This window comes from Xylona heveae (genome assembly GCF_001619985.1).
Source record: "Xylona heveae TC161 unplaced genomic scaffold L228scaffold_1, whole genome shotgun sequence".
Lineage (NCBI taxonomy): Eukaryota > Fungi > Ascomycota > Xylonomycetes > Xylonales > Xylonaceae > Xylona > Xylona heveae.
The window spans coordinates 3,256,650-3,279,682 of NW_017264193.1; the positions used below are offsets into that span (position 1 = coordinate 3,256,650).

The following is a 23,033-nucleotide window of genomic DNA, read 5'->3' on the forward strand; positions in this document are numbered from 1 at the left end:
AAACGGGTCGAAGCAGAATTACCATTAATTTTGTTAGAATTTAGGAACAATATTGCAACGCCCTTTATCATGTCCGACATATCAACAACTCGTCGTTCAAGATTTTTAAAAGCCGTCGAATTTATTAAACGCCAAGGGCCGCTGCACCCACTCTTTAAATTTTTCAACGTTTCGATTGGCGGGGAGTTCTTCAAGTGTCAGGGCGAGGACTATCCAGCGGATTATCCTTTAGACAAATGGAAATTGGACCAAAACTTTACTGAAGACTTTTGCAAGGCACCTTGTGCAATTTTTGATGAGAAATTCATCAATTACGGAGTTATTGGGAGTGGTAGTAAGTCAGATCTTTGGTACGCTGTTGAGGCTTCAACGTTTTGTTTTTGTTTATATTTTTTTATTGTATTTTCTATCTCTATCGCCTGAGAACAAAGAATCTTCCGGACTGGAAAAGACGCTGACTTTTATTTCTTCTAGCGTGGGGAACTGTGTTTGCGGGACGCACTCGCGAGGCAAACGATGAGGGCAAAGCTTTGCAGGTTGCTGTCAAAATTTACCATCTCGAGGAAGACGTGCATTATGATAGACGGAGGCAGCAATATACGAGTGAGGAGATTGTCAAGCTGTATTTACTGTCCAAAGTAGGCGGCTGCGAACGTATTCCAGACTACTATGACAGCATGATCCATGGTGCTGTCGCCGTCCTTGTCATGGAGCCGTTCGGCCTCGATTCAAAACCGGAGCAGGAAACTGCGGAAAAGATCACTTCTCTGAGGGGGGCGCCGAGGTTTGACAGTTTTACCGGAGTCAGTCTGACCCGTGAGAAGAAGCCGCTTTTGTCTGAGGTACAGGTATGCAAGATTATGTCGCAACTCCTTGAAGCGCTACTTTATCTCAATGACAGACGCATCGCACATGAAGATCTCAGCGTGAGAAACTTCTTGGTCAACGAGCAGCTGGATGTAAGTACATATAAATCCCAAACGATTGCAATTTCCTTTGCTTGCACACGTTGCACTTTCGACCGCACCTTTACCTGTTGCTGATATTCTTTATTAATATAGGCAAAATTGATTGATTTCGGGTATGCCGATGTAAAATTGTATGACGTCGAGTACGCCGGGGTGCTTCCTCCCAACAACCCTTGGATCGAAGACATGATAAGTCCCGAAATTGTTATAGGTATCGTCAAGCACCAATACAATGCAGAATCTCCATCAAAACGAATGCGGACCCGGGACACGGTATACCCCCCTATCGCAACCGACCATCGTACCGTTTTGCTCTGGCGATTCGCATGTATTGCGTATACACTCTTGCACGGATACGCTCCATGGGATGTGGAAGACCCGTCTCTTGAGTCTTTCCCGGTTCACAGTGGGTGGAGTCGTCAGGAGTATAGCGACCATCTGCCCATTATTGATGCACGCCGAACACGCATCATCAATGAAGAGTTGCCAATCCATGAGCGCCTCTCTCCGGAGTGCGCCGAGGTTCTCAATGCTATGCTGCATCAAGATCCAGAGCAGCGGCCGATGCTAGAAGAACTGGCTACGTTTCCATGGTTTCAAGGTTGGTATCATGACAGTGGCGCTGAGTTTGTTCGCCCGCATGATCGAGCTCCGTCTGAAGGAAAGACTCCTCCAGGAGCGCATACAAATTCGGGAAGTCATGGAGATGTTTCTACGGGGAAGCGTTCAAGATCTGAACTGGAAGAGGAAGAAGAGGAAGACGAGGAAGAAGAGAGACAAAGTTCTTCTTCCAAACGTCCGCGTGTTTCCTAGATGCTTGGCGGTTTGGGCTAGTGCTCCGCTTTCAAGTTTAGTATACTCCGTATGGCGTTGGTTGGGGGTTATTGTTAAGGTGCAACAAAGGTTGATTTATTTCTCTTTCATGTGATTCTTCATCTTCATCTTCTTCTTCCCTTTGTTTTGATAGTGTTCTACAAAGTATATGCAAGCGAATCGAGGAGATTAGCGTAACATGCATCTCCTTCAGAGATCATTATTGGGTATTATTGCGTATGCATTTTGATTCGACATGACACTTTTCTTGCGACAGAACACCATTAAATATAGTTTCAAGCATATTATAGCTAGTCTTCATCTAGTCTTTTTCGACTAAACTTTGAGCCTTTAAAATATCTACTTTTCATTATCGCACTCTGACAATAGCGCGAGTGAGAAAATTGCATTATCAACCTTACGGAGTACGAGTCGTATATTTTCTTTTTTCCGGGAAAAATCGGAGGTCGGTCTTTTCGAAAGCGTGGCTGACCTCATGGTGGATTCGGCCTCGGAAGGCATTTAGCCTTAATAATGGACGGAGTCTTATATCATAACTAATAGCCGTCTCGGGACGCCCAACGTCCCTGGGCCCCACCAGCCGTCAATAAACAGCGCTCTTGCCTTAACTCCACGGGCCGAGACTCTCAGGTTTCCCCTTGATGACATTTGTTCGTCTGCCTGCCGGTTGTTCTTCTTTTCTTGCGTATATTTGGGTTGAGCGGCGTACGCGTGAGACTGGCAGCTGGTTTCCGTAAAGGGTTAGACTGGTGATGCTCGTCCCCCAAGATCAACCTTCTCAGCTTCCAACTTCCGGTGCATCCGATTAGCCCGATTACTGCGAAGATGTGACTTCAATCTCAGGGGCCATTTATTGTCTGGCTCCTGGCCTTTTTGACTTCTTGGAGAGTGATCTACTTTGGTTGAACTTTCGACTTGGGTTTCGACAGAGGTCGTCTTTCTGCTGTCCCATCATGGCCAGCTCGGCCCCTGCTGGTTCCTCTTCGCGGGGCCCCGCAACCGACAATGCTCCTCCGGCACAAACACCAGCAAAAAAGGGCGTTTGGAAAGCGAAAATGCGTACTTACTGGGCGAAAATTGGGCTGGACTGGCTCACCTTTCAAATGATGATCAAGTATGTAAAACCCATCTCTTTGGGAAATTTTTATTTTATTTTATTTTTTTGGTGTCGCAGAGTCGAGTTTTGCTAACCACTTTACAGGGGTGCTTTACCACCGACAATTTCCCTGGCAATGTAATGACCACAAACTCTCTGAAAGAAAAGTTAAAAAAAAAAGTAATTTTATTGACTTCATCAAAACAGATATCAGTCTTCATCGGTGCCGCCTATTTATACGACAGTCGGATACTTGATTTCCATTGCCTCCATGATTGGTATGGCCCTCTTGCCTCGAGCAAAATTTATCCAGGCTATGATCATGGCCGTTCTCTGCATCTGTGTGGCTTGCTCGGCAAATCTTTTGGGAGCATACTGTGCAGTGAAAGCACGACAACATACGGAACCCCAAGTGGGCTACAATGCTTCAGCGTCCGCTGTGGCTACTCTATGGCTCTTTTTCCTGCTTTTCCTGATCAATGCTCTAAAGGCACGCTTTGACCAGCTCCGCTTTGCGTCCATGGCGTTTTCTCTCTACACGTCTGTGTCTATGACATACGCGACACAATTCGAAAATATGGCTGCCGCTAGAACTTATAACCGGAAGTTGTTGGAGGGTTTTATGACCGGTTTTGCCATTGCGACTGGAGTGTCTCTTTTCGTCTTTCCAATCTCTGTCAGAACGATATGGCTGAAGCAGGCTACTGGATTTTTGGGTCTTTCTCGCGGATTGCTCAAAGCCGAAGGCAAGTACATTCACAGCCTCGGATCCAAAGATATGTACGGCAAAGGTGCTCCGCGTGACGAGTCGCCGGAATCGGATGCCGAACATAAACACATTGAGCACGAGAGCGAAGTTGACCCCAAACAACGCCCCGAGGCGCAGGCGCTTAGAGGTTTGGTGACTGGGTTGGCTGGTCTCTTTGGTAAAATGAGTGCCGATCTTGAATTTGCCAAGCGCGAGGCTGCGTTTGGCAAGCTCGATGCCAAGGATTTCCAGGACATTCTCCAGCACCTCCGTGCCATCTTGATACCTTCCATTGGCTTTACTTCAGTTATTGATATTTTTGACAAGGTCGCGGAGGGAAGAGGCTGGAAATCGACATCGGTTCAGGACCCTAGCGGAGGGTTTTCTGCCCAGATAGAAGGACATTTGGACACGAAGAATAATTCTCGGAACGAATGGCACCAATTTATGAAGTCGTTTCGTGAGCCTTTCCAGACCATGACCCAAGCCATGGACGGCGGTCTAGAGCATGCAATGATCACTTTGGAGCTGCTGCCAAAGCCCAAAAAGGCCCATGGCAATGGCCAAGCGAACGAGGACGTCGAGGCCAAAGGAGGAGTACTTGAACCCGGAGATAGAAATTACTACGGCTTCCTACAGAGACAAGCAGATGAGTACTTTATTGAAAGGGAACGGCGACTGAAGAAATGGTGCGCCGAGAATCATGTCCAAGTGTCTTCCACGTTTTTCAAGGATCCTTTTCAAGGACTTCCAAAGACGGCAGACCTGGACGAACTTGCTCGGCAAAGTCGACATCAACGTCAATTATTTGTGATTCTCTATGCAAGTTCACCCCTTTTTACAAATCTATTTGTCGTAGCGTTTGGTCACGTTGCTAACCCTTGGTGTTCAGATCGAATATCTCATACATGCAAAGAACGAGGCAGTCCTTGGCCTTGTGCGCTTTGCCGACGGTAAAGTGGCCGACGGTACAATGAGCAAACGACGCATCCTTCTTCCCACATTAAAGCGGCTGAAAAAATGGGTGCTCACGGCGCTGAGCAACGAAGATAACAGTGTCGACCAGCCAGATATTGATCCTCTAGAGGTAGCCGCACAGGATATCTATGTTGGTGATGCCATGAAAAGGAGAAAAGATCCCGAGCATTTGCCGCCAACCAATTTCCGCGAAAAGGTTGGCGAGGCCATCAGATGGATTCCGCGCGTACTCCGATCCCAAGAAGCAGCATTCGGATTGCGGACTGCTTGCGCTTGTATTACTGTTGGGGTCATTGGCGCTTTGCACCAATCGCAACATTTCTATATTGAACAGAGAATCTTTTGGGCCATGATCATGATCGCCATTGCAATGACTCCAACTTCTGGAGCCAGTCTGTTTGGATTCTTCACCAGAGTTAGCGGAACCCTGGTAGCGGCCATCATGAGTTACGTTATCTGGTATATCGTCGCTGGGAAGACTGGGTTAGTAGCCTCAAACGCATTGGTGATTTACATGTGTGCTGATTTGCTTTGCAGGGGCATCATTACCATGCTTGGTTTCTTCACCGCCATTGGTCTGTACACCTCCACAAAAAAGGCCTTGATGTCATCTTTTTCACCGCTAACTTTCAATTAGAATATTATTTCTGGATCAAGTATCCTCGCTTTGTCATGATATTGATTATTGGAGTCGTTACCCAAATCCTGATCGTCGGGTAAAATCCCCCAAATATGCTCTCAGTATTGCAATTGCTGACCATTTTAGCTATGAACTTCAAGTCCGTAAGATCGGTGAACAGCTTGCGCAGACAAATCAACAGAAGTACTACCCTGTTTATCTTCTGTCGCCATACCGTAAGTCCTAAAGCTCATTCTTCTCTCCAAGTGCGCGAGCCTAGACTCACCGTTGCAGGTCTTGCTGTCGTTCTAGGAGGCATGGGCGTAGCTTTCTTCTGGACGATCTTCCCCTTCCCAATGACGGACCGGTCGCAGTTACGAAAAGGACTCGGTGCCTCTTTGTACCTGCTTGCCAACTATTATTCATGCGTCCATGAAACCGTTCGTCTCCGTCTTGCTGGCGTGGACGGTGACTGCAACAACCGCAAGAGCCCAGCGCACCGACTTTCGAAAGTTAGACAGAAGGTCTTTTCAAAGCAAATGTTACTGATAGGCGGCTTGCGCGAGCATTTCTCCTTTGTCCGGTACGAGCTGAGTGTAGGCGGAAAGTTTCCCAAGGAACGGTACAATAATCTGGTCAATGCTGCGCAGAGGTATGTCTCTTTTCCGTTTCTCTCCTTACCCGACGAATTGGGTAATTTTCGATTTTGCATCGGAAGCCCCCCGAGCGGAAAAGCATGAAACTTACGTTGTCACAGCCTGTTGCACTACATGGCCTTAATCTCGTACTCGAGTGGAACGTTTTCCCGCGCTCATCATTCCCAAGATCGAGAATGGATTCAAGCGTTTGGCCAAATTATGCGAGACGTCAACGTTACATCTCACGAGATTACGTCCATGTTATTTCTTCTCTCTAGCGCTGTTACCAACGGGCAGCCCCTACCTCCGTACCTTCAGCGTCCGACGCCCTACAGGCTTGCAAGTGAAATCATGGAAGCAGACCATAGCATTCTTGGTGTGGAGCATATTGGTCAACCAGGATACTCTGCTTTCGTCGTCATGCAAGTCGCGACTAGTCTGATGAATATGAAGTTGGAGGAACTATTGCGGTGCGTACCTGCCCTTGTCTTTTATTTATCCTCAATTCCCATATCCATGAACAATCACATGTCTGTTTTGAGCTGCTACTGACTGAACCAAACAATACAGTGAAGTTAGATTACTCGTTGGAGAAATCGACTTTTCGTTCAACATGCACGGCACATCGTCGAACTCGACGTCGGCAACTACCTCGACGGCTGCTTCCACTGCACCGCCGTCAGCAATGGGTTCCGCCACGCGTCTAGCAACGCGTACGCGCTCGCGAGAATCTTCAGACTCGTCGACCGACGGTTCGGTCACTCAGTACGATCACTACACTGGCAATCAGCCCGTGGAGCTCGACGCCGAAGGAGATCGCGAGCGAGTTCGACAGAATGCTCGATACCAAGACTGATTTCTTTGCGTTCTTTTCGTTTCCTCTTACATACATTTTTTTTTTCCCCTTGTTAAACTTTCTCGGACCGGATAAGGTACGGAATATTATGTTGAAATATCATTCTTGGACTGGAATGATATCGAGCCCTGGGTATATATGCATATGCAATACAGGTCTCTTGCGCGTGATAGGCGCTTGAGATAGGAGTTTTGTCCCATTTCTTTTTCTCTTTTGGTTTCCTGGGCGGTTTGGCACAATGGCTATGTGGTACAGCATAAATGATACAGGTAATGCATCGGGATAGGGTTATTTGGTTGGGATTATTTCCCCATTGGTATTCCAATCCCGCCCAAGTTCAAATACTGGGCAAAAAGGGAGAACAAAAAGACTAGATAAAGCAGTGCAGATGAAACCAAATAATTCGATGCACAAAGAACAGGAGTCAAAATATAAATCCTCTTTTTTTTTGCACTCGGTTGCGTGTAATTGACTTGACAAAAGTGATGATTATTATTTCTATAAAGCGACAGTCGATGCTTAGCTGAAAGAAATGGGTATTTTATGCAACAATCCACCGTCTATCATGTCTATACATCTTTCCCTCTTCCGTATATCTCATATGCATGAACAGTCTATATTATAAAAGTGTGTAATACCATCTCCTCCACGAGCATCGACATCTAGCTTAACCGACATAATCCGAACGTCCATGATATGAAGAGAAGGAAAGCAAAAGAAGAGAACTCAAAGTTCAATAGACTTCCAGCGTCTTATCTTCTCACCATATCTGTAAAAGAGTAACGGGATGGGAATCAGCCCTAGGGCGATGAATCCGAGCAGGCTGTTTCCCCAGCCGAGATGAAGAGTCTGGTACATTTCTCTTCCGGCAAGCGGGAGTGTGGCGCCAAGAATGGAACGGAGAATCATATTCGCGGCGAGCGCAGAGGCCGCGTGCAGTGTGAATGCGTCTACGAGGTATGTAGATATGGGCATCTGTATTTTTCCTGTCAGCAAACGCCTTGTACAGTAAAAGGAAAAGATGAAGAAAACTGCACGGCTCAAGTGCTAGATGGTAACTTACAAATGCCAAAATCATGCCAACGCCAAAAATGCCCGTTCCGATAATCGGTAGGATCCAATGCGTTCGGTACTGCGCTGTCCAGCCGTAAAAGAACAGGCCGATGGGAATCAAGGGGCACCCAAAGACGAGCGGAATCAGGCGGTATTCGGGTTTCATCCCGCCCTTTGCGGACTTGGCCTTGATAATTCTATCGGAGCCCAAGCCGGTGATGCAAATGCCAATCATGTTGCCGATGCCGACACCAAGGTATGACAGGCCAGAACTACCGACGCTGAAACCGTACGTTTGCTGAAACACCATGGGGAAGGTAGTGAAGAGCAGGTACAAGTATCCGTATGTGACGGCCATGAAGATGGAGAGCAGGAGCACAATAGGAGAGAACAGGAGGAGCTTGGTGGGCCGGACGATTGATCGGAGGAGCAGCGTTCGAGGGGAGACGTTCAAGGAGAGTTTTGAGCAGAGGGCAGTGTTTCCTGTCTCCTTTCGTAGATGTTCGGCTTTGCGCTCGAGCAAAACAGGCGCATAGGTCTCACGCATGAAGAAGATGGATGCGACGCCGACCACTCCCATCTGCAACCCGTCATTAGTAACCACAAGGTCATTGGGATAGAAAGAAAAAGGGAGGAAGCCACTTAGGGAAGGGGAATGGCTAGATCAGGGGACACAAGACATACAGCAATCACTAATACCCAGAAAACCCATCTCCAGCCAACAGCTTGAGTGAGATATCCACCAGCAATGGGACCAATTACGGGACCCATCATCGGACCAAGCGCCCACATGGCCATGGCGCCACCACGTTGCTCCTGGACCATGAGATCGGCAATAGTTCCTCCACCTAGCGTCAATGGGGCTGCGCCAGCGCAACCTGTAAAGAAACGGAACACAATCAACATGTTCAGGTCCGTACTGACAGCACATGCAATGCTGAAGATGATGAAGATGATGTTACAGCCGTGGTAGAGCGGGAGACGACCATAAAGCTCCGAGAGCGGAGCTATGAGAAGAGGTCCAAAAGCAAACCCTAAAATGAAAACGGAGACGACAAAGGAGGCCAGCTCCTCGTTTGTGGACTTGAACTCAACCATTACTTTCGACACGCCTGGGGCGAACATGGACGAGGCAAGGGGACTAAGAAGTCAGTATCCATCTTTCAACAGAGACAGGCGATAGACTTACGTGATCAATGTGATCAAACTGACAAGAGCGATATGCCCCAATTTTACCCCTTTGCTCCAATTGTATGGATTGGCCGGGTCATTTGACCCATCCCAAAAGACAATGTTTGGGTCTCCACCATTATCCCCTTCCCCAGAAATATCAAGAGTGTTGCTCGTCGCGGAGCTATGAACTGGGCCCTTTTCCAGATCGGACACATTGGTATTATTCTTCTCATTCACTTGATCATGATAAGCTTGGTCCAAGTGAGGCTCAGCCCACCGCTGGTCTTGGTTCCGTGACTGTGAATCCGCTTTGTTCTCATCGTGCATTTGGGCTTTTGGAGTCGCTTCGTTCTCGCCCACATTCCCCGGTGGTGCATTCATGGAGTCGGTCATGACTAAACCATACTCTGAGTCAGTCCCAACCACGAAGATTGCAATTATTCCATCGCACAAACCTGGGTTCTTCTGTCTTCTTTCGCTTCCACCTCAATTGTGGCGATGGAATAGAGACCAATTGTCGGCTCTTCTAATCACACATGGATTGATTTTTGTTCAGATCGAGGACGACAGAGGCATATGTCTTGAATGGGCGGACAGCAGAGGGGCGCGACGAATTTGCAACGCCTTGACCATCAGCATCCAGGGTGGACTGGACGGATTGCCCTCTGTCCACTGAGGTGCGATGGACTCGGACCGGACGCATGGTTTCAGTCCCCAGAGAAATCGGTGTGGGCATGGTTAGCATCTTCCGATAGCAAGGACATGTTCATTAGTTAGCCCACAGAGGAGTGGTACGGTCCCACTCAGCGCATGGCCGACAAGGATCCGCCGACTGGTGTTTCCTAGCGTATGGGATTTTTGAGTGGACATTTTGCAGGAAAATCATCAAGCTTCCGTATAGCTTCTCGGTCTGAAGTCGGGACAAATGATGAATCACCCGAAGAGCCAATGAAGGCGAAGGGACAATGATGCTAAAGCGACAACAGGAAAGGCGTCCAAGAAAATCTTGTGGAAAGCTAAGAACGGGAGTCCCTGTCATTTGTCGCGTGGCAACTAAGCGACCGATAAAGAAGGACAAAATTGACAAACAAAAACACCGGAACTGAAGATGACAGCCCAGTGGACGGCTTTGACCGATCTGCCATGTCTCAAAGAACCGTAAGCATCATTCTAGCAACAAATCTTGCTCATTCGCTTCCCCTTACCATTGTAGAAATTTCCGCTGCCGTTCTCGCCGCCCGCTACCCAGATGCCCGTCTAGAGGGGAACATGTTCTTGTATAGCATATTTTGTCATTCTATCTACTCTCCCCGTGCGAGCTTTTGGCTAATCTGTTGTGTCAGCTATTATCATTCTCTAGTATCTGGAACAATCTCGAATACTTACAGCTCCTTCTCCGCCAATTTCTCTGGAGTATCTTCATAAGTGTAGCGGAACATGGTTCGCCATTTTGGCAAAGCGTGCTTTCTGCCAAAGTTCGAGCATAGTGCTCGACCAAAGGCACCACTCGAGACATGAGCGGCGGCGTTGCGTTTGTTCTTGTACTAACATATCAAGTAAGTAAAAATTTATACAACAGCTTGGTATCAGGACAATCCATATTGGTTTCAAATTACCTCGCTCGCCTTGTGCAAGTCATTTTCCAGAGTTGCATCGATGTTGATCTCGCTGAGATCAGACTTCTTGATGGTCAATGCTGCATTGATCCATCGTGTAGAATCTGCGCCACTTATTTGAGAGAAGCGCGCATTTTTGGACTTCATGTATTTCGTTACGAAGTCGGCTAATAGATTTCCAATACCAAGGTCGATAATTAACTTTGCATTGGTATCGGTATCCTCTTTCAGCAATATACTCAAAGAGTTCACCTCCCGGTTTGGCAAATGCTTGTACTTTCCATTTTCGTGGACGTGCCTGGTTCACATTTGCTTCCCCTCGCCATTGTAGAAACTTATGGCTAGCAGCAGCTCTTTGTTCGCAGTGACTTTTGTAAACTTGTGCTCTGTTGAATTGAGGATTCTGAAGAATGATGCCGTTATGATGATTAGACGTGTTGATGTCCCGCCCAATTTTGAGGAAGCAGTGTCAACACTGCAGAGGGAGGTTCTAGTGTGCTCCCGATCTCTTTCGGCAACTGGGGATTTTCCCGGCCGCTCCTTCCGAATTGGATCAAGAATTCTCTAAATATTTGGTGACCAAAAATGAGGTCGGTTCTGACGAAAGAATTGTTAAAAAAACCATATAAATAATTATCTTGCTAGTATTATAATTGTAATTCTAAAAAATATCATTATACATTCATAGTTCTGCCGATCGGTTACGTTCCGAGTTTCAGAAACAGGGTTCAAGGTAATGTACAGTTCTATCACGAAGACACAGTGGAAATTACAGAGAATATATAGCGTACCTAGATAAATTGGCTCGAAGACAGCTACGTGGCTTTTGTTCTTCACTGCTGAATGAATCATGGTTGTTATAGTCTGTCAAGGTGATTATAGTTACGGAGTAAGCAGGACGTACCGAGTAAATAGTTAAGCGAGGCGGTCGATCTATACTCGGGGATCTTCACAACTCTGACAGATCGGGCAGAGACAGCGAGAAATCCCTCTAAGGGGAAAAGAAGCAAATAACACATAACATTATTTATCTAGCATGGGCTTGGCATAACTCAGACTATAAGGATTTAATTATCTCTGCTTCCTCGACAATGCCCTCTCAATCTATCAGCCAAGGTATCGGGCGACTTTCACGTCCACATTCCGTGATACCGATCTTGCTCAGAGCCAGGCATTCCCGGTCCTTTACATGCTCACCAAAACAGCAGAAAGCATCTGATTGGAGCGCTGTGCAGTACTTGAAATTTGAAGATGAGCGTACAAGACCCGTTCGGGACCTCCTAGCCCAAATCCCACTTCAATCTCCGAAACACATTGTCGATCTAGGCTGCGGGCCGGGAAACTCAACCGCCGTTCTCGCAGCCCGCTATCCACATGCCCATCTCGAGGGAATAGATTCTTCTCCTGACATGATCAAAAAAGCAAGAGAAGTGTTACCGAACATTCCTTTCAGCATAGAAGATCTGAATTCCTACGTACCGAATCAGCCTGTGGATCTCTTCTTCTCAAACGCTGTTTTCCAATGGCTGCCATATGCGGACCGCATCAATGTCATAGCCCGACTTATCCAGACGCAGCCATCTGGTGGTGTCTTTGCCTTGCAAGTGCCGGATAACTTTCTGGAGCCTTCGCATAGCGCAATGAGAGACACCGCGACCAAGGGACGCTGGGCAGCGACACTAGATCACTTCCAGCCGGCACTGGACCCATTTCAGTCAGTGCAGGAATTATACAATCATCTAAAGCCTCTCTGTTCCACCATCAACATGTGGCATACGCACTATCATCATGTGCTTGAAAATCATGAGGCGATTGTAGAATGGGTCAAGGGAACCGGATTGAGACCCTTTATCGACCCGCTTTCCTCAGGCGAGAGAGGGGGGTTCCTCGAGGCCTACCTGGAGCGACTGAAGCAGATATATCCTATTTCGTATGATGGCAAGGTGGTTCTGCGATATCCACGTCTATTTGTTGTTGCAGTACGAGCATGAAATGTTTCGACTTTGATCCTCTTGAATTGTTGGTTTAACGTTTGAAGAGTTAAGCGTTGTATATCTCTGCCTGGCATATCCGTTTTAGGATGCAAAAGCTACACTAGTAATGTTCAAACCTGATCTATTCCCAAATCCAAGTTCAATATGCTCCGTACAGTCGTACTTCATGGACTCCCGTACCAACTTTACAAGCTTTTGTAGATATTCAAAGTATCAGCTGTAACTTGAGAACGATTTTAGTATATAACAGCCGGCTATGAAATGGCTAAGATCTAGTTGAGTGGATGGTTAAACTCGGAAATAATAGTGACATTAGGGACAACTAGGAAAGTCACTCGTGAAATCAGTCAAGTTTAGAATCTCGGCTGAGAGCTAGAGAGAATAATTAAAGATGAGTTTCTATTCCTTTATTTGTTATCCGAACAGCTCGTAGCTCGTGTATCATTAGCAGTCACTTGACTTAAGATCGAAGGGGCGCTCCGTTCTTGATGCTGCCATAGGGCAAAGAAGGATAGTTTCCAAAGCAAGCAAAGTCAAAGTCTGCTTCCTTCAAACTGCCCTTCTGGATATCAATAAATGTGCCAAGCTCGCACCATCCATCTGCGCGGAGACCGCACTCAGGGAAGCTGCGACCGAGCGACAGCGTCCGTTGGTTGACGATAAAATGAATATAAGTAGTGGGTGGTCCTCCAATGTAGTCCGTAGAACGATCCTCCGGGACAGGCTGCGGGGTCTTGATGATCTCGATATCGAATCTGCCCGCAAATGGCACAAGGTGCGAAACGATAAAGTCGCGCTTCAAAACAAGTCTATCCTCTGGCAAGAAAGGCGCAAACTGCTTGAAACCCATGGCTACCAGAATAGAGAACATGTTTGTATCGTGCGAAAAGTCCAGGTAAAGGCTTTGATTCAGTGGGAACGTGGCAGTATTGTTATCCAGCGTGATATTTGCTTGACCATACGTCTCCGTAAGCAAGTGGTGATCAAGTCGGCCAAGAAGCTCGCCGACATAGCCAACTGCGGTCGCACGACCAGTGGGAGACTGGAAACCATAGTTTCCAGCAAGGTTGAGGGCGTCGTTGTACTCAAAGGCTTGCCACTCCTCAAGAGTGAACAGATCGCAAAACTTGGAGTATCCCAGACCGACCGTCTCATAAGGACAAAGACTCTGTGCATTGTACGTGTCGGACAGCGTCCAATTATAGCCTTCAATCAAGGCGGCCAAACGTGCCGTCGCATTTTGCAAGTAGACGGCCTCCCACGCATCAGAGGCATTGAAGCCGCCAAGCGAGGGACCGAGATCGGACATGGGGCAATTGTCCCATCCCGTCATGGTGTTATTAAAACCATTGGCCTCGACGAGCAGCTCAAGACTAGCATTTCTGGTCCAGTCCTGACCAAAAAAGCCGGCAAGGAAATACTCAGCGGAATTGCGCATGCGGTCTTGGGTCGTGGATCGCACAACAATGTTGGTACTGGTGTTGTACAAATGGCCGTATTGATAGTAATGGGCGATGCCGGAGTCGAAGAGTCTGTATGCGTGAGACGTTCTGCCATGGTATATATAGCGATACATTACTTACTGCTGACGGCCGACTGGGACGAGAATTTCCTTTCCGAGCTTATACGTCCAGTCGTTCAAGAAAGACAACGCTCCAGTAGCCTTGAAAGTACCCTTGAGTTTCATCATCTTTTGGCCAAACTTGGTAACACCACTGGATGCTCCCGGATAACGAGCCCCATGGCGGTGAAGCATGTGCAGCTGGGAAATATTCGAGCCGGGCGGGAGCGGATATTCGTCCACGCCATGACCCTCAGGAGTAGAGTAATAAGGGCTCAGCAGGCCCATACTCTGAAAAATGTTCTCATCTTGCGGATTGTCGGCGATGGGAATCTGGGTTTCCAGCGGGTACGGCGGGATGTACGACACGCCTGTCGGTGGTAGACTATTGGTCTGAGCCAAAAATGGTGCCTCCCCCGTCGCCGTCGGTCCTGAAATTGTTCAGAATACATTCTTCGGTGGAGCGGGCTTTCAAGTGTGAGGGTCACTCATCCGATCAAATACATACCTGCAAAGAGTTCAGGCGTGGTCTGGAAATAAGGGTTGATTGTAGAGCTTGCTGCGGGCGTTTCTTCGTTTCGGCGAACCGCCGCAGCATCAGCCAATGCCGCAAAGGCAATGAGAATGACAGTCCGCATTGTGACACAGCCAACTCTCCCAATGGAATGACTGATCTAAAACAGATCGCCTTGATTGCATTTGCGCGGCATCATGAAGCTTATGTACTTTATCCATCGCCTTGCAGCAAGGCAAAGCTTCGAGCTGCAAAGCATAGGCTTGGGGTACAGTGATATGATAGGAGAGCTCCGATGATAACTGGATCTAGCTACATCACCGAGTTATGATCATGGTTCCATTGTTATCAGTCACTGTTTAGTACCATGGGCTTATCCAGTAGGGGAAGCTCAAGGGAAAACGGGCGTTGCCTTGTCAGGGGCGCAGGAAAGATGCTATACGCTTTCCAGTATCGTCGCTGTGCATCCTTGACCATTTGGCGAAGGAGCGGTCGGAGGCCCGCAATGGCTTCAATGGCGGCCACCGTCGTCCGTGCACCGGCTGTCCAGCCACTTCGCTTTGTCGGCGCGGAGAAGAGCGAGAAGAGAAAGGTGCTCGAGTTGTCGACAGGGTCTAAAGTCCGCCATATTGAAGTTGGAAAGTTCGAACGTGTTCCTCGTACTTTGTCTGATTGGGTTCCAACCCAATGCACGTGCGTCAAAGGATTGGATATATAAGAATTCGGAGAGGCCGCACATGTCGATTCTGTTAGTAACACAAACCTTCCTCGACGAATAAATAATAACAACGGGTAATGAAGCCCAATCAATTTGAGTCAGGGTTATTTCTCATGGTAAGCCATTTCTCTGGTTACCTCATCGTGATGGAATTATTCCTTGGTCGTCGGTGATGGGGATGCTTTCCGATGCACATCAATCCATTCTTTGGCGAGTTTCCTCTACAGAAGCAAAACACAGGACATGACAGTGGGGGTCAATACACTCACAATTTGGAACGAGGTGCTAAATACGTAACCGACATCATATTTAAAAGAATATCAAATACATACGTTGTTTAATTTATCCAAAGTTCTATTAGTCCTGTTGCTGGGGTTTGACTCAGTCAAAATAATGCAAGAAATAACAAAAAAATATAAGAGAAAAATAAATTACCATATGCGGATGCGAACGGGCCAAAAAAGAAAAAAGAAAAAGAAGGCACACAAAAAAAGATGGGGGGAAGGAGAGGTCCTGAAACGCTGATCACAATCTAGTCCTTCCAAACATGCATGCCTATCGTCTGGTCTACTGCACAGACCTTCTCATCCAATCGGAAAGCAGTTTAACCTAAGTCGTAGAGAGATTATTAGCACAAAGGGATTTGGTTGTTGCAAAAGAAGAAATGACTTACATTAGGGGGAAGCATCATGGTAAAGTGATTGCCCGGCATCGGCTCGGTCACAATATTCTTCGCGCCGACAAGTTCATCCCATCTCATGGGGCCAAAATCAGTCTTGTTCTCGAGCAGGAATAGGGCGTGGCCGGTTGGGTATGGGTTCGGCCGCGGGTCCGTCGGATATTTGCAAACACCGTCGCGGCACCAGATGGCAAGAGTTCGAGGTGCCTTGGCCGGGTTCATGCGCGGAGCATCATACGTGGATAGTGCAGTGATAGACGACTGAAAGTGGGGGAGGAGCCAGGGAGGGATTTTGTCAGGATTTCCATCCCCAAGAAGACCAAGGGAATTGAACCACTTGTGAAGTCCATCGGGCAAAGGTTCAATGGTCAGAGGGCACGGAGAGTCGATGAGGATGAGGCGGTCAACCACCTCACCAGCTGCCATAAGCTGCCGAGCAGATTCGTAAGCGACAACTCCTCCGGCAGACCAGCCACCAAGAATATAAGGACCATGCGGTTGCCGACGTTGGATTTCTCTGACAAAATACTCCGAAATTCCGGAAACGCCGCAATCAAACTCTTCTGGGGTCTTCATGAACGGAGAGTTTAGACCGAAGACGCACAGGTCCGGATCGATGTCGGGAATTCCTGCATACGAAGCAGCTGCTCCACCGCCATCAGGGAGGAGGAAGAGGGTTTTGGAACAGGCACGAGGATTACCCTGGAGCAAAAATGACGTGGCAGCCCGCTCGGGTCGAAATTTCTTAGTCTGAACGACAGTAGTCTCTGTATGAGTAGACACAGTCTGCACATGAGGTGCATTTTCCTTCGCCGGACCAACTTGAAGACTCTTTTCAATGGCATGGATTGAAAGGTTGTCCAGGAGCAGTGTGGACGGGATGGACAGACCGGTTTTTTCGCGAAGGCTACTAAGGATCGAGAGAGTCATGAGTGAATCCATTCCAAGGGATGCGAGATCCGGGGCAGCAAGGATCTCCTCAACCTCAACGCCCATCTCCTCCGCAATTGTAGCTCGGAGAACAGCAGATATGTTGGTCGCAGAGATGCTTGCTTCGACATCCATTGACATAGTCGCCTTAATATCGTCGACAGGCGTCTCGATACCGGAATCTGTGCCAGAACTAGATGATCCAGACGCTAGTTCAGGCTCGAAATCAACAGAGGTGGACGATTCAAACTGTTTGAAGTAGCCCTTCATCTTTTCCACGGTTGGGAAATCAAGGAAAAGAGAGCCACTCAGTGTTAGCTCAAGAGCCTCGCGCATTCTGGCAATAATTGAAAGCGACATTAGAGAATCGACACCAATATCGGCAAACTCAATGGCATCAGCAAGCTCATTAACATTCACGCCAAGCTCAGCAGCAATGATGTCGAGTGCCATGACAGTAATCTGGCCCGACTTTGAAGCCACCGTAGTCGTTACCTTGGTTTGTTGCACTTTGACAGGTGCCGGGGCAGGTGCAATAGCAACAGCCGCAGCACGGGGCGGCACGTTGACGAGATTCTTTGATGGCAATTTCTGAGCATTGGGATTTGGCAGAACCGAATTGAGCAGCCTCGTTGGAATGCACTGGAACTTCAGACCACCAACAAAACCAATAATGGTGTCGCCTTCGAAAATGTACACGTCTCCAGCCATCATTTTACCGCCAGCGGGCTGCATCTTGACATAGGATCGGTACTTCTTCTGGGCAGACAGCTCGCCGGTAAATCGCATCGACTCCCATCCATGAGATATATAAATCTCATTTTTATTGTCGAGGGTCTCATTTGCATTGACTGTGAATCCCGAGAGATGAGCCAAGCTGTCAATCCAAAACGGACTACAGAAGAATTTGCCATTTTCTTCGGTAGTTTGGAATGAAATCTTTGCGGTAGTCTCAAGCTCCGCGCTGTCGAAGATTACTTCTTCCATGCCTCGATAAGGAGTCGCGTAGTCGACAAGAGCGGCAAAAAGCTTGTAAGCCATGCCTCGAAGAATTTTATGGGCTCCACCCTCACGCGAGGATTTCTCCAAAGCCTGGATGCGAGAGCGGACCATATATGCATTCCGATTCCATTCAGCGAGCCAAGCAGAAGCATCCCCATATTCGACTATGCATTTTGCGTGATCAATTTTGTCCTTACCCGTACCGCTGCTAAAATGCAAATCTGCCCGTCCGGTCGAGAGATCGGTTGTGGCCTCGACACGGAGTATTTGGGGAGTGCTTCCAACCGGCTTTCCAAGAAGAGGTTTAAAAACCTCCATCCTACCGACATTCATATCGGCTCGCTCTACTCCAGGCTTCAACTTGGTATACAGATAGTTTGCCACCGTTAAAGCCATATCACCATAAAGAGACTATAAACTTGTTAGCGGTTGACAGGATGAAAGGGTGTTGCTAAGGTGCTGCTTACTGAAGGGCAAAGAGCCACACCATTGATAACGTGACCCATGACAACGGCATTGAGGTCAGGCCGAGTAATGTCTGACTCAATTGTAACAGAGCCCTTGCCATTACTGAACGTTTCGGAAACAACGCTATGAACAGACGTAGTGGAAAGACCAGAGGGCTGTTTGGAGGTTGGCGGGGCAGCTATGGCTGCATCACCCTTTGTTAGACACCAATCATTTCTGTAGTCGATCCAGTAATTCTTGTTATCAAAGGCATAAGCCGGCAGGTCTAATAGCCGCAAAGAATGTTCGAAGTCACGGTGATATTCGCTCCAATCAATCTTCAGGCCGGAAGTGTGCAGAGTACACAGACTGCTGGCCACAGTTTTCCAGTTGCTGTCACCCCTCCGGAAGCTGGGTACTGTCTTTGTGGCTTGACCAAGGGACGACCGGACCATGTTTGAGCATACTGGATGCGGGCCGACCTCCACCCAGACGGTCTTCTCGTCAAAAATCTCGGCCGTCTGACCGGAGCGTAGAGCATCGAGGAAATTTACACATTCCCGAGCATGCTTTCGAAGATACTTCGGTCCGAACACATCGTTTTTGGTCACAGGCTTTCCTAATAAAGGCGAGATGACAGGAACTGTAGCCTCACCAAAAGAAGCAAATTTCGATGCGGCTTCAAAGGGATCCAAGATAGGGTCAACTTGGCTTGAGTGGAATGCAAAAGGGACGTTCAGCTTTGTACATTTCATCCCTCTTGCAGAAATTCTTTCTGCCATAGCGTTGATTTCATTCGTCGGGCCACTAAGAACAGTCTCGTCAGGCCCGTTCATGCAGGCAATTTCGATGCTTCCTGCGATGGAAAAGCTTTCAGACACCATTGCCGCAGAACCCTTAATGGCCAGCATGGCGTGCGTTCCTGATGTGCACATTTCCGTCAGAAGTCGAGCCCGCTCCCCAACAAGGAAGATTGTGTCGCTGTCAGAGAGCACACCAGCTGCATTCAAAGCCGCGTATTCACCAAGACTGTGGCCAAGAACGACATCCGGGCGGATCCCCCAAGAGGCCCAAAGCCGAGTCAGGGCCATCTCCACACAGACCATGCCAATCTGAACAGAGATGGGCGATATATCCTTAACATCAGCGACGCTGCCATCCACCAGTGGAATAAAGGAGGGGTAGCCTTGGAGGGTAGCAATGCTGTCGAAATTCGTCAAATCGGCGCGGAACTGCGTGGAGGTTTCGTAGAGCTCCTTCCCTAGACCTTGATAGTGGGAACCTTGTCCTGTAAACACGAATCCCACTTTAGGAGGTTTCGAAGAAACGGGGTTGACAGTTTCATCAACACCAGCCTTGAGAACGGCTTTTGCAGCTTCGAGGTCATTGATGGCGAAAGCAACTCGGTAATTGTGCTGGATCCGGCGAGCGGTTGTGGTATATGACAGGTCCGGAAGAGAGGCGTTGGGATGGTTGTCCAAATAAGAGATTAGTCGCTGCATGTTGCTGCGCAAAGATGACTTTGACTTGGCAGAAACCGCAATTACGTGGGTTGAACGTGGATCATGAGACGGAGGTGCGTGCGATGGCCCGTCTTCTAGCAGAACAGCGGTATTGCCTCCCGCGGCACTGAAGTTGTTTACAAAAATCCGGCGCTTGCTGCCATGCTTTGGAACCAGAGGGGTCTTCTCGAAGGCGATACGAACATTTCTTTCCTTCAGATCCTTCGGGAACGTGGTATTCATGCTCTTCTTTACTCCAACATGTGGCGGGATCGAATTCTTCTGCATCATCATCAGACATTTAATGAGTGCTGTGACTCCAGATGCGGCTTCTCCATGGCCTGCATTAGCTTTTACAGCACCAAGGTACAACGGTTGCGAATGGTTCCGTCGGGGAGACGACGGAGCAAACACATTCGTCACAGAACGCATCTCTGTTCCATCGCCAGCTTGAGTTCCGGTGCCATGCATTTCTACATAATCGACATCCAATGGGCTGACGCCAGCCTGATCCATTATGTGCCGGTACAGTATTTCCTGTGTCTCAGCGTGGGGATGGGTGATTGAGATGGCATTGGCAGAGTGGTTGGTAGCTGTCCCGACGATAACAGCCAAAATGTTGTCCTTGTCCGCCTCTGCATCCTCCAATCGCTTCAGGATCACTGTACCAACTCCGTCAGCTCGACAATAGCCGTCCGCGTCATTGTCAAATGTCTGGCAGGGACCTGTTTTCGACAAAAACTGGCCTCTGCTCAAGCCGGCGAAAATGTCCGGGTTGGTCAGGACATTGACACCTCCTGCCACAGCTGTATCACACTCTTGAGCACAAAGAGAGGTGCAGGCAAGCTGGATGGCAGCCATACTTGACGAACAAGCAGTGTCGACATTGAAACTCGGTCCACTAAATTTGAAGTGGTAGTGGATCCGACCCTATTAAATGTCAATACAATCATGAGAATACAAAACAAATTGATAGCCTTACTGGTCCAAAGGCTCTTACGCCCCCGGTGATGAAATAAGTGTCAATGTCCTGGGCGGCCTGGATCTCTCGCCAGTCATCGCTAGTCTGTCCGTAGAAAGTTCCGATACGATCGAGTTTTGTAGAAGGAGTGCGGTTGGGAACGTAGCCTGCCATTTCCAAGGCCTCGTATGCAGTGACTAGCGCCAGTCTCTGCATGGGATCGGTCTGGAAAGCTTCTCGAGGAGACATATTGAAGAAACGAGGGTCAAAGAGCCCAGGGTCCTCGATAAAACAGCCAAAAGGAGTGTGGCTCGTGTTTTTAACTTTGCCATTAGGATCGCAATGAGTTTGCGCGTCGAACCTGTCTTTGGGGACCTTTTGATACGTCAGTCCTGCTCTCAGCTCAAGTCGAGCTCAGGAATACTTACTTCCCGGTGCAAGTCGAGTCCTTTCTCGAGCGACTTCCAAAATTCCTCGTGGTCTGCTCCACCGGGGAACCTCCCGGCCATACCAACGATTGCGATCTTGCCAGAAATCCCATCATTCGACTTTTTCGGATGACCCTCTGTATTCATCCATGCTTTGCCATCATCGGACGAGATACGGGCTTTCGCATCCTTTCGAAGCGCACCCACAATCTCCTCTGCAGTATGTGGATCACCAAATTGCAAAACCCGGCATTCCGCGCTTCTCGTGTCATTGATCGTTTCTACACACGCCTGCGCGACCTTGTCAAGTCGTAGCTTTTCCTCGAGTAGCTCGTCGACGATCTCCAACAGCACGTCCCTCAAGGTGCTTCCCTTCATGTAACTTCCCGTGCAGGACGATATGATTGGAATTCTTGGGTGATAAGTGTCGAGCAAATGGGAAAAGTTCCGACCATAGCCTTCGAGTAGATTCTCCTTGTCCACGTGCTGGTGAAGGTGGGGCGCGTGAAAGGGCCCGTAGACGGGAAGTTGGTGCTTCTCCATCTCTTGAATAGAAGATAGGCGGTCGAAAAGCCGGCGAAGAGTCGTTGGCGGTCCACTAATTACAAAGTCTCTAAGGTTTACTGTGCTAATGTAGGCATAGTTTGATGCAGGAACGCCCTACAAATTTATCTGTGGTCAGTTATTGCAACATTTGCGACAAATAAGGGACCCTACGTTATCATTATGAAATTCATCCAAAATCTTCTCCGCTTGTGAAAGGCTGATACCAGACACTTTGTATGACCAAGGCTCTCCACTGGAGGTCGGACATAGTCTGTCTGCAAATGTTTCTACTTGCAGACCGATCCTCAGAGCCAGAATGACCACCTCCACTGCTAGTGGAATAAGTCCGGTCAAGGAAGCCGAGGAAGAGATCACGGCGGCGGAAAGGAGGCCAGTGCCGCTACCCAGGGCAGATTTCCCCTTAGCAGAAAGTGCATCTCCGGCTTCATGTTCCGCATACCTAGAATCGCGATTAGCGGGAGTAAAAAGACGATATTCAGGTCATGAGAACAGTCCACTGACCCAATGAATTGTGCTAATTGAGCAACGCAGGAAAGGGCAGTTTCCACCGACGCATGTCGTTGTCCAGCTTCATGGTATCGTTTTGCCAGCTCATGGATATTAGTGAAATTTGGAATCTTTTGCCTTTCTAGACCGGGCAAACGCGCAATCTCCTCTCGAAGAGCTAATCCCGTCCTCTCAAGAAATGTTCCTAGCAAGGTATTCTGCTTCCCAGCCAGCCATATCTTCTGCAGAAACGCGTGAATATCGACCTCTTGGTCCCCAAAAACGAGAAGATCCATAATCTCGTCTTCGATGCGGAATGGTGAAGTACTAAACCGGAAAACTCCAAAATCCCAGGACAAGACTATTTGTATGAACAATGTGCAGTTCCATGTACCGGCTCGGAAAAATTAGTAACGATTTGAAAGCAGTCAGCTTAGTCTTGATCTCATTCTAACCCAAGAAAAGTGCGTCCTCCAGAATCAGCAATACGAGATGATCAGGTGGATGTTGACGAGGCTGCAGACTCGAGATATTCAAGAAGGGAGCATTCGGTGACCGACGATATTTTAGAGCATAGAGCCTGAAACATATAATAAGCACATATCGATGGCCGGGTACAGGCATCTTCTTCGCTCTAGATTGACCTCTTCATGTAGGTGAAATAG

General features: G+C 48.2%; 7 protein-coding genes across 7 annotated transcripts; 3 read left to right on the plus strand and 4 right to left on the minus strand.

Annotated features, from left to right (window-relative positions):
* Positions 1 to 69: 69 nt before the first annotated feature.
* L228DRAFT_235966 (kinase-like protein) lies at positions 70 to 1,781 on the plus strand (the record flags this gene model as incomplete). The annotated part of the gene is made up of 3 exons (XM_018330777.1): positions 70 to 334; positions 475 to 959; positions 1,062 to 1,781. 3 exons carry the CDS (start codon positions 70 to 72, stop codon positions 1,779 to 1,781), a joined length of 1,470 nt encoding a protein of 489 aa, XP_018192517.1.
* A 600-nt stretch (positions 1,782 to 2,381) lies between these two features.
* On the plus strand, positions 2,382 to 7,163 carry L228DRAFT_258315 (hypothetical protein). Its single transcript, XM_018334072.1, has 10 exons — positions 2,382 to 2,916; positions 3,004 to 3,036; positions 3,106 to 4,468; positions 4,539 to 5,107; positions 5,162 to 5,199; positions 5,262 to 5,340; positions 5,391 to 5,479; positions 5,538 to 5,895; positions 6,001 to 6,351; positions 6,452 to 7,163. Exons 1-10 carry the CDS (start codon positions 2,756 to 2,758, stop codon positions 6,735 to 6,737), a joined length of 3,327 nt encoding a protein of 1,108 aa, XP_018192518.1. The 5' UTR covers positions 2,382 to 2,755; the 3' UTR covers positions 6,738 to 7,163.
* A 300-nt stretch (positions 7,164 to 7,463) lies between these two features.
* On the minus strand, positions 7,464 to 9,356 carry L228DRAFT_235968 (MFS general substrate transporter; the record flags this gene model as incomplete). Its single annotated transcript, XM_018330778.1, has 4 exons — positions 7,464 to 7,712; positions 7,801 to 8,370; positions 8,475 to 8,931; positions 8,980 to 9,356. The coding sequence occupies 4 exons, from the start codon at positions 9,354 to 9,356 to the stop codon at positions 7,464 to 7,466; spliced, it is 1,653 nt and encodes a 550-aa protein (XP_018192519.1).
* A 908-nt stretch (positions 9,357 to 10,264) lies between these two features.
* L228DRAFT_280104 (hypothetical protein) lies at positions 10,265 to 10,726 on the minus strand (the record flags this gene model as incomplete). Its single annotated transcript, XM_018335757.1, has 3 exons — positions 10,265 to 10,289; positions 10,350 to 10,507; positions 10,580 to 10,726. The coding sequence occupies 3 exons, from the start codon at positions 10,724 to 10,726 to the stop codon at positions 10,265 to 10,267; spliced, it is 330 nt and encodes a 109-aa protein (XP_018192520.1).
* Positions 10,727 to 11,546: 820 nt separating this feature from the next.
* Positions 11,547 to 12,916, plus strand: L228DRAFT_243523 (trans-aconitate methyltransferase). Its single transcript, XM_018331705.1, has one exon. The coding sequence runs from the start codon at positions 11,671 to 11,673 to the stop codon at positions 12,568 to 12,570; it is 900 nt and encodes a 299-aa protein (XP_018192521.1). The 5' UTR covers positions 11,547 to 11,670; the 3' UTR covers positions 12,571 to 12,916.
* Positions 12,637 to 14,815, minus strand: L228DRAFT_243524 (phosphoglycerate mutase-like protein). The gene is made up of 3 exons (XM_018331706.1): positions 14,643 to 14,815; positions 14,157 to 14,565; positions 12,637 to 14,105 (listed from the first exon to the last, which is right to left on the minus strand). Exons 1-3 carry the CDS (start codon positions 14,770 to 14,772, stop codon positions 13,034 to 13,036), a joined length of 1,611 nt encoding a protein of 536 aa, XP_018192522.1. The 5' UTR covers positions 14,773 to 14,815; the 3' UTR covers positions 12,637 to 13,033.
* A 1,118-nt stretch (positions 14,816 to 15,933) lies between these two features.
* Positions 15,934 to 22,664, minus strand: L228DRAFT_265316 (conidial yellow pigment biosynthesis polyketide synthase; the record flags this gene model as incomplete). The annotated part of the gene is made up of 7 exons (XM_018334678.1): positions 15,934 to 15,975; positions 16,040 to 18,388; positions 18,445 to 20,856; positions 20,909 to 21,262; positions 21,316 to 21,975; positions 22,033 to 22,321; positions 22,384 to 22,664. 7 exons carry the CDS (start codon positions 22,662 to 22,664, stop codon positions 15,934 to 15,936), a joined length of 6,387 nt encoding a protein of 2,128 aa, XP_018192523.1.
* Positions 22,665 to 23,033: the final 369 nt, after the last annotated feature.

Bases quoted from the DNA above. Each gene is read 5' to 3' on its own strand.
- L228DRAFT_258315 (XM_018334072.1), top strand. From the start codon at position 2,756: ATGGCCAGCTCGGCCCCTGCTGGTTCCTCTTCGCGGGGCCCCGCAACC. The intron at 2,917-3,003 runs GTATGTAAAACC...ACCACTTTACAG, and splicing joins ACCTTTCAAATGATGATCAA to GGGTGCTTTACCACCGACAA. The intron at 4,469-4,538 runs GCAAGTTCACCC...CTTGGTGTTCAG, and splicing joins AATTATTTGTGATTCTCTAT to ATCGAATATCTCATACATGC.
- L228DRAFT_243523 (XM_018331705.1), top strand. From the start codon at position 11,671: ATGCCCTCTCAATCTATCAGCCAAGGTATCGGGCGACTTTCACGTCCA.
- L228DRAFT_243524 (XM_018331706.1), bottom strand. From the start codon at position 14,772: ATGCGGACTGTCATTCTCATTGCCTTTGCGGCATTGGCTGATGCTGCG. The intron at 14,566-14,642 runs GTATGTATTTGA...GAACAATTTCAG, and splicing joins CACGCCTGAACTCTTTGCAG to GACCGACGGCGACGGGGGAG. The intron at 14,106-14,156 runs GTAAGTAATGTA...TCACGCATACAG, and splicing joins GTCCCAGTCGGCCGTCAGCA to ACTCTTCGACTCCGGCATCG.